We start from the raw sequence: 9,483 nt of genomic DNA, 5'->3' as shown, positions 1-9,483 counted from the left end.
CTGCTGTTTTCATCCCGCTTTGCCTTAACACACACAAGTGATATGAGTTTTGCTTTCAATAGTTTGAGGTGCACTTTCACAAACCCCCCTGACCTATCTCTTTGGAACTTGGCAGGCTTCATGCCTTCATAAGGGTCTACCATCCCTGCTGTTTTAATCCAAACATGCAAAAAAAAGACAAAGTTATCAGTGTTTTAGTGATTCCCCATTATGATCTATGGCTGAATCTTCGAATCGGTGCCAAATCGGTCGAATTGAATCAGGACAGTGATTTGAATCACCAAATCGAATCACTGTCCCTCTGAATTGGCCGAATCTAAAAGCGAATACTTGGTGCTTTGCACAGGTCTACTGGGCAGCCTCCACTCCTCTATCCTCTTACCTAGGCATATGTGTCGAAGGTCTGGGTGACCTCTCATGCATACGTCATGATCTAGAAGGATTAACAGTTGGCAGGATCAATGAAGGGATGCTACCTTTCATTCTTGCAGGATGGGTCTCCAGTCACAAGACACCCTTTGCAAGCTCTCTTTATCTGGTCAGTTCTTCAGAATAAGAGGGAGTTATCCAAAGTCCTTTGGGAACAGGTAAGACATATTCTTCCACTTCCCCAGAAGTTATTTTCCAGACCTGGTCTGAGGAGCATATTAGAGCAATATGATGATACTTTCATTGCATGGCTGGTGTGCGCTTGTTTTGAATGCTGACTGTGTGGCATGCTTCACCAGAAATCGCATGAAAAAGGGGAGGGGGAGAGAACAAACCAGTTTGTCCTTAAGGAATATTACAAATCTTTTCCTTGTGTAACAAATTGTGAATGATTTGAATCTGTGCTAGAAGGAAAATAATGTTGTCTGTGCTTTGCCAAGAGCTTTGTACAAATTCCCAATATCATGTTTTTTAGTTTTTGTGCTTTTTTTTCCAGACCAGGGGCTGCACTTTGGCAGCACTAGGTGCCAGTAAGCTACTAAAAAGCTTGGCAAAAGTGAAGAATGACATTAATGCTGCTGGAGAGTCTGAGGAGCTGGCCAATGAATATGAAACTAGAGCAGTAGGTAAGCTATGCACATTTTGGAAAACCTGGGCAGAATTCAGGGAATAGGTAATCAGCAGTGTCCACTAGATGCCAAGTTTTTTACTATAGCTTTGTGGAATGTATTGCATGTTTTAATGACTGCTTCTTACTGCACTGAGCAGCAAACGTGGGCAAATCATAACTTTTTGCTGCTGTTTTGGGTCAGGAGGGGTCTAAATCGGCTCAGATCAAACAAAGTGTTAGAGTTCTTATAGTAAAGCAAAAAAATCCAGATTTCATTTTTAGTCTACTTGAAATGAACCATTTGCTCTGATGCAAAATGTTCTGCTCAGTCTTCAGGTTACTTATTTATATTTTTTAAATTTAGGACAATTTTTTTTAATGAAAAGTGCCCCTTCAAACAAGAAGTAGAAAAAAACATTGTTTTGAAAGTATTGGCATATTAATAAAAATGATCTGAAATTATTTAACAATGCTTTGACACTTAATTTCCCTCTGTTGTTTTTATCTTCAACCTGAATTTGTGGATAGGTTTGGGCCTGCTGAAATTCCATTTTTTCGACAACTTACTGTTCATGGCAAATATGCTACCTATTTTGACCTGAATCTCTAAGGGGAAGAGAGAAGGTGTATATATGAACTGGAATAGAGAACACGGGGTCAGGCAAAAATCTCCTGAGGAGTTCCTGAACAGTACAAAGAATGCTAAAGAGAAAGCGGGGCATGTCTTTATGAACTTACAGACACATCCTGTGTGCTTGGAGTAAGGTGGGAATGGAAAATGAACTCAGATCTCCTGAAGGCAGTCTGGTGCCCTAATACAAAACTATAGGTCCTGTAATGCTAAGAACTTAGGGGTAAACTTCCTAAGATGATAAGTTGTGTTGTGATAGTAGTGAGGCAGCATGTTAGAGCTTCAGTAGGTATTTGGTGGTGGACTACTTAGTTTTACATTTCTTGTCTCTTTTACTTTTCATATCCCTTTAACATCCTTTTAGTTACCTAGTCCATGTGATGTAGAGCCTATGGGCTGGGAGTGACCTCATGGGCTGGTTATAAACAATAGTTTGACTGAGGAAAATACTGGACTGTAACGTCTTGTTTTGTTAATGAGGCAGTCAGTTTTTTTGGCTTATGTGAAATCTGGAGAAATATTGTAGTAATTAATTACTTCTTCAATGCCACAGTAGCTAGGGGACTATTTAGGCATGAATAAAAACCCAACCAGTGGGTGTAACAGTTATCAGAATGGATTAAAACTGGTCCTTGTTAATCCATATTATACCTGTAATATAATGTGCCCAGGTAACCGGTCTGCACTTTGCCAGCTACATTCTTCTATCACCAGTTGAACATTTCCCCTCCCCCACACTTGTCTCATACCTATCGTCTTCCAGCCCTCTGATCCTCACTGCCATGCATTTGCATTTTCACAGACCTGCATTTTGACTTCTGTTCTACCCAGGAGAGCACACAATTCACCAGTGAGACTCTCTATATGCCTGAAGAAGGGTGTTTGTGCCCAAAAGGTTGCAAAGAACAATTTTTCCAACTATTTAGGTGGTCTAATAAAAGATATCACATCTACCCAAAGAACCTTGTCAACCTATATCCTTACACCAGCATGGCTACAACCAACATCCCTAAAGCTGTGAGGTTACACATTTTGCATCTCAGTAGTGCTCTACCAGGTGCTCACAGTTAACATACTAAGAGTTGATTTATTTTCATAACTGGCGTCCCTGATGTCTCGGACGGCCAGAGCCGACTCGAGGTGAGTTAGAAATTGCTCGTTCATCAGGGCGGGCTGGTGAATGGAGAGGCAGACAAGGTTTAATGGTTGCAAAAACGTTTACTTACGCTGCGTGGAGTTGCGACGCAGCTGGTCCGGTCGTCTGAACAACCACGTGAGTTGTTCCAGCTGGCGGGGCCCAAGCCAGTGAATCCGTCTGTAAATCAAGCCGGCGGGAAAAGGGTACGTCTGGGTACGTCTCAGCTAGCTGCAAGTCAGATCTCTTCAGAGGCACTCTGCAGCGTGCTCAAAGTTCTTCGACTTGGGCAAAAGTCGCGTGAATTTTTAAACGGCTAGCAAGCCAATTACTAGCCGCCACGTGTGAATAATTTAGCACTGGCCAATAGCGGGACACAAATTTGCATTTGAATAGCGGGAACTCTTTGCACCGTGCATTTCTGTGCTGCAAGGAAGAAATACATCCTGCAAAGAAGGCTGCAAATTGGCGGGAACTCTCTTGCACTGAGGTCCTTCTGTGCAGCAAAAACCCTCGCTGTGCAAGAGGCTTTCATGTGGCAAGAAAATTCCATCGTGCCGAGGCACCAGAATCACTGGGTTATGACACCTGATACTCATGCTGGAAGTTTGAAGCCAAGCTTAGTTTTTCACTACTTTCACATGGCCAGGTTTCAGGAATCTGCCAGTAATTTCTGAACTCAGTGATTCTTCTGTAAGTATTGCAGTAGGCTTACTGGCACAGAAAGAGCATATTCCAGTTTGCTTACTCTTATTGAAGGCAGCAAAAAACTATAAGGACTAATTTTTATTGCTGTCATCATTGGATCTAAATCTTAATGAAAGAAAACAGATATTTTCTTGCCCATGCACAGGGCAGAGGTGTTAACTGAGAAGGTGCCATTTTTACTTGCTCACTTCCTGGAGCAAACTCACAGCTTAGTTTTATGTTGCTATCTATCTGCAAGCATCAAAGTGGCTTGAATTTTTCTTTTTTCTGTACAGAGATTAAATTAATGTACAGAGTTCATATGTGTCAGGTGAATATTTAAAAATATAGCAGTATGAACAGTTTAGGATTACATGCACATTTGTGAAAATGCAAAAGGTGTTTTTGTATTGCACATTACTTGCAAAAAACTATGAAGACACTTAAGTCAAACATCTGAACAAAGACGGGAAAAAAATAGTTCTGAGTCATGCTAACCAAAGACAGAGCTTAGTCATGTTGCATTTTTCTTTCCCTGTTCAAATATGAAACTAAGGTGTCTGTGGTTATTTTCAAAATATGCATACAATTTGACAGGTATGAAATAAGGTCAAACTAATCTTATAATGAACCTTAATATTGAGATTTTCTGCCTTCTGGTCTATGCACCTGTGACTTAGACTACAGACTGAAATCAGGACAGGAGAGAGGCATATCTGATGTAAGCTTCTTTTTTTCCTGTTTGGGGCTGTTATTCTTTTAGAGCTGTTCACTGAATGTTACAGCAGTGATGAAGATCTGGCAGAGCAGCTGCTGACCTACTCCTGTGACGCCTGGGGTGGAAGCAGTTGTCTAGAACTTGCAGTGGAAGCTAAAGATCAACAGTTCATTGCACAGCCAGGAGTCCAGGTAAAGTCAAGAAAGAACAGAGACTTAGGCAGATATAACTCAGATAGTCTGAATCATCAAAAAAGAATGTGTTTTATGTATGTCTTGAATTCATTTCCTCCTGAAAGGTTATGTTGATGCAAAAACTTTGCAAAACTATATATATATTAAAACAGTCCTATGACACAAACTCCAATCACCTGGAAATCAAGAGTTTTTGAGGAGGATTCCACAGTAGTACAAACATTTTCCCATTGGCAATTGTGAATTACAGTAGTATCATCCCACACTTGAGCATTTAACATGTTGGCAGTGCTGGAAAATATAACTTCCTGTAAGCTTGATTCTTTTCTAGCCATAACCTGAATGCAAGGAACTGTGCGAAGATTTGATGCTCAGAAATGTTGATCAGTTGCTGTAGGTGCAGGGATCTGCCCAAAGGTATTATGCCATGAGAAAGAAGCTTTAATTTGCAGCTGGAGTTCATAGGAGGCTTGTTTTTAGAAAGTGTACATCACCTTGCTTGTGTTCTATTCACTGCAGCTGCTGGAAACAAGGATACAACCCAGACCTTACAGACAGATACAACACTATCATTGGGCCAAGTATAATAAAATGGCTATTAGACCTCATCTCACATTCCCAACATCAACCAATTGGCATTCAGATCAAAGCCACAGTAACACTTATGACAGTACCATTTTGCCAATGTTTCAACCTCAGTAAGGCAAACTGGAAAGGCTTTTCAGCATACTTCGATGCTACAGTCAAAACCATCAAAGCATTGCCTGAGAACTATGACCAATTCATAGAAGCTGCACAGAAATCTTCAAGGAAGAGCACCATGTGGGGATGCCACAAGAATTACATCCCAGGCCTCACTGTGCAAACCACGGACCTATACGAAGACTATAGGCGACAGTATGAACTTTTTCCTTTTTCCACAAACACCATCACTACAGGTGAGGAACTCATGTTATCCATCACAGAAAAATGCAGAAAATCCTGGCAAACCCTGAATGAGTCAACTGATATGATGTATAATAGTAAAAAGGAATGGGTGACAATATGTCACCCCCACACAGGGAAAAAGGCCATCCCCACCTGGGCCAAAAGCAGGAAAGGAGCCAGGAGATCTGCTTGGCTTACCAGGGATATTAGGGAGCTATTAAAAAGAAAAAAGATGTGTATATATGTAATGGAGGAATGGCTCAGCAACCAAGGAGGAATACACCTGTATTGCTAGGGCCTGCAGATAACGAGGCACAGAAAGCTAAGGCAGGCATGAAGATCAAACTGGCAACCAGTATAAAAGATAACAAGAAGTCCCTCTACAGATACAAAAGGAGAAAGAAAAAATTGGTCTCCAATGTGAGACCCCTACTGAATACCCAGGGGCAGCCCACAGTTGATGCCTGTGAAAAGGCAGAACTCTTAAATACATACTTTGCATTGGTATTCCTGAAATCCAACGGGGGCTACTCACCTGACCAGAGGCCCAGGGAACAGGGGGAAGGCAACAACCTACAGGAAATCAGCCCAGAACAGGTGAAGGATCTTTTATAATGCTTGGACATTTTTAAGTCTGCTGGGCCAGACAATCTGCACCCAAGAGTCCTGAAGGAACTGGCTGAACTTATGGCAGCACAACTGGCCAAGCTGTTTGAAGAGTCATGGAACTCAGGAGTGGTCCTGGATGACTGGAAGAGGGCCAATGTGGTGCCTATCTTTAAGAAAGGGAAGAGGGATGACCCTGCAAACTACAGACCTCGATCCTGGGTAAAATCTTTGAAAAGTTGGTTAAAGAGGCTGTCAACTACAAGCTGGTAATGGATGGGGTGCTAAAAAGCAACCAGCATGGCTTTGTCAAGGGTAGATCATGCCTGATGAGCCTTGTGTCCTTCTACGACCAGATAACTAACCACCTGGATGAGGGACACAAGGTTGACATCATCTACTTAGACTTCAGTAGAGCCTTTGACTCTGTCTTCCATGGGATTCTATCTAAGAAACTGGGGAGTACTGAGCTGGACCAGTCTCCAGTGAGGTGGGTGGAAGACTGTCTTATTGGCCACTCCCAGAGAGTGGTGATCGATGGGATGGCCTCATCCTGGAGGGCTGTCTCCAGTGGTGTCCCCCAGGATTCAGAGCTTGGACCCATGCTATTCAGTATATTCAATTTATTCATTAACAACTTGGATGAGGGGGTAGACAGCTCAGTGATTAAGTTCACAGACAATACCAAGCTGTGGGGAAACACGGACACACTAGAGGACAGGGCAAAGATCCAGAATGACCTTGACAGACTGGATTTATGGGTGGAACAAAATCAGATGAGGTTTAACTGGGAAAAGTGCCAGGTCCTTCACCTAGGTAGGAAGAACTCTCACCACAACTGTACAGTGGGTGGTGGTCCAGTGGCTGGCACAGCATCTGAATGAGACCTGGGGGTCGTGATCAACAGGAAGATGAATGTGAGCCAACAGTGTGACGAGGCTGCCAGAAGAGCAAATAAAACTCTGGCATGCATCAGCTGATGTGCGGCCAGTAGATCCAGGGAGGTACTCCTCCCTCTCTATTCAGTATTAGTGAGGCCTCAGCTGGAGTACTGTGTCCAGTTTTGGGCACCACACTTCAAGAAGGATGTGGATAAGTTTGAGAGGGTACAAAGAAGGGCCACCCATATGGTTAAGGGCATGGAGAGCAGGCCCTATGAGGAGAGACTCCAGGAGCTGGACCTACTCAGTCTGAGTAAGAGAAGGCTGAGAGGTGACTTGATAGCTGTCTACAAGTACATCGGGGGGAGCATCAAGAACTAGGAGAGCAACTATTCAGGAGGGCACCTCAAGGGAGGATGAGGACCAATGAGCATAAACTAATAGAGGGTAAATTCAGGTTGGACATAAGGAAGACTTTTTCTCTGTAAGGGTCACCAGAATCTGGAACACACTCGCATCAGAGGTGGTACAATCACCCTTCTTGGAGGTGTGCAAGATGAGTCTGGACAGGCACCTTGTTGAGCTCATCTGACCCCAATAACTTCCTGCCCACGGCAGGGGACCAGACTTCATGATCTTCTGATTCTATGATTCTATGTTAACTAAACGATGACCTATGAAAGGCACATCAACATTAGAATGTCACCACTAACCAAATTACTTACCAGATGCTTCTCAATGAAAAAAGCCCCAAAATAAACAAAAAACCACTCGGATTGGAAAGGTACAAGCATCCCAAAGACCAGGGTTTTACAAGCCCCTTCTCAATGACGGCGTTGAATACTAGTATTAACACACGGGAAAGCAGCCGGCCTTGACATGCTTACTGGGAAAATCAAGCAATTCATACCCCACACTTGCTCAGGTGCTTCTAAAGCCTGCAAAGATCCTTCTGACCTAAAGAGCTTCAGACCTATCTCTCTGCTATGCTATGTTGTACAAACAACTGATACTGAACTGGATTACCCCATACATGGATAAACACCTAATCCCTTAACAGGCCATCTTTTGCCCTGGAAAATCAACAGTGAGCCAGCTGCTCAATCTCCTCAACATACTGATGATAGTTTTGAAAGAGGCCTAATTACTGGAGCTGTGTTCATCAACCTAACAGCTGCCTACAATACAGTTAACCACTGGTGACTCCTCCACAAGACCCTGGAAACGACAAAAGATCTACACTTACAGAGCTGATACGAACCCTGCTTGAAAACAAACTTTTTTTGTCAAACTGGATAGGAAGTGAAGCAGATGGTGGTAACAGATTGATAGCCTCCCCCATGAAAGTGTGCTTGCACCACTGTTGTATAATATCTATACGAATGACCAAGCAATTGAACTGGAAACAAAATGTTTCATTTGTGCAGATCACTTGTGCATAATGGCCCAAAACACTAGCTTTGACCATGTCAAAAAATCCCTCAGCAAAGTGCTAATTGGCTTAATCTCATACTACACCGAAAACCAATTATATGCCAACCCAGCAAAAACACAAGTATATGCCTTCCATCTGAAAAACCATGAAGGCAACTACCAGCTCAGTGTTACTAGCCCACTGCCCAAATCCAGTTTACCTCAGAGTCATCCTTGATCAAACCCTCTCATACAAAGAACATATCATGAAGACAAAAGCAAAGGTGAGTACTCATAACAACATCTTATATAAGCTCACCAACTTGAAATGGGGAGCTAGCCCCTCAACCATCCAAACTACTGCTCTGGCTCTCAGCTTCTCTGCTGAGTATGCATGCCCTGTATGCGAGACATCTGTATATGCTAAGCACCTTGACCCCATCCTGAATGGTAGCTGCTGATACATCACAGGATGTCTAAAGCCTACCAACCTATGCAGTGTGTACCTGCTGGCAGGCATCGTTCCACCTGACACCAGAAGAGCAGTGGTCAAGCCAAACTGAAGAAGTGAGACACCTGCTGTACACCCATCCCGCAGCACACAAATGTCTGAAGTCACGCAGGAGCTTCCTCACCAGGACCCAACCTCTCTGTCACACCCCAGGAGACACGACTACATTTGTTGAACAAGAAGCTAAAGAAAATACCTGACAGTGAAAAAATGCATATTCCAGCAGCTGAGTCCTTACCACTGTCTTGGACGGCTGGAGCTGACTCGAGATGATTCAAAAATCACTCGGTCGTTTGGGCGGGCTGGTGAATGGAGAGGCAGACAAAGCTTATTGGTTGCAAAAACTTTACTTACGCCGCTTGTAGCCGCGACGCAGGTGGTCCAGTCACTTGAACAACTATGTGAGTTGCTCCAGCTGGCAAGGCTCAGGCCAGCTAATCCATCCACAAATTAAGCCGGCAGGGAAAGGGTACGTCGAGGATTGCGCTCGGCGACGGGGAGAAGAATCGATAGGTGATCAGTCTATCGATCAGCTCAGCCACAAGTCAGATCTCTTTAGAGGCACTCTGCAGCGTGCTCAAAGTTCTCCAACTTGGGCGGAAGTCGCACGAAATTTTAAACGGCTAGAAAGCCAATTACTAGCCACCATGTAGGACTAATTTAGAACTGGCCAATAGCGGGACACAAATTTGCATTCAAATGGCGGGAACTCTCTTGCACCGGGGTTTTTCTGTTGCAACA

General features: G+C 43.5%; 1 protein-coding gene across 1 annotated transcript in view; it reads left to right on the top strand.

The window, feature by feature from the left end:
- Nucleotides 1-9,483, top strand: part of TRPM8 (transient receptor potential cation channel subfamily M member 8) — a 119,640-nt gene that overhangs the window by 59,262 nt on the left and 50,895 nt on the right. The window contains exons 12-14 of the mRNA XM_006036639.2: nucleotides 492-587; nucleotides 926-1,055; nucleotides 4,256-4,401. Of these exons, the coding sequence (XP_006036701.2) occupies nucleotides 492-587; nucleotides 926-1,055; nucleotides 4,256-4,401 (372 nt within the window). The remainder of the gene's footprint in view (nucleotides 1-491; nucleotides 588-925; nucleotides 1,056-4,255; nucleotides 4,402-9,483) is intronic.

The sequence above is a fragment of the Alligator sinensis genome, unplaced genomic scaffold, assembly GCF_000455745.1.
Source record: "Alligator sinensis unplaced genomic scaffold, ASM45574v1 scaffold985_1, whole genome shotgun sequence".
Lineage (NCBI taxonomy): Eukaryota > Metazoa > Chordata > Crocodylia > Alligatoridae > Alligator > Alligator sinensis.
The sequence above is the reverse complement of the archived record's forward strand: the minus strand, read 5'-3'. Positions and strand labels throughout refer to the sequence as shown.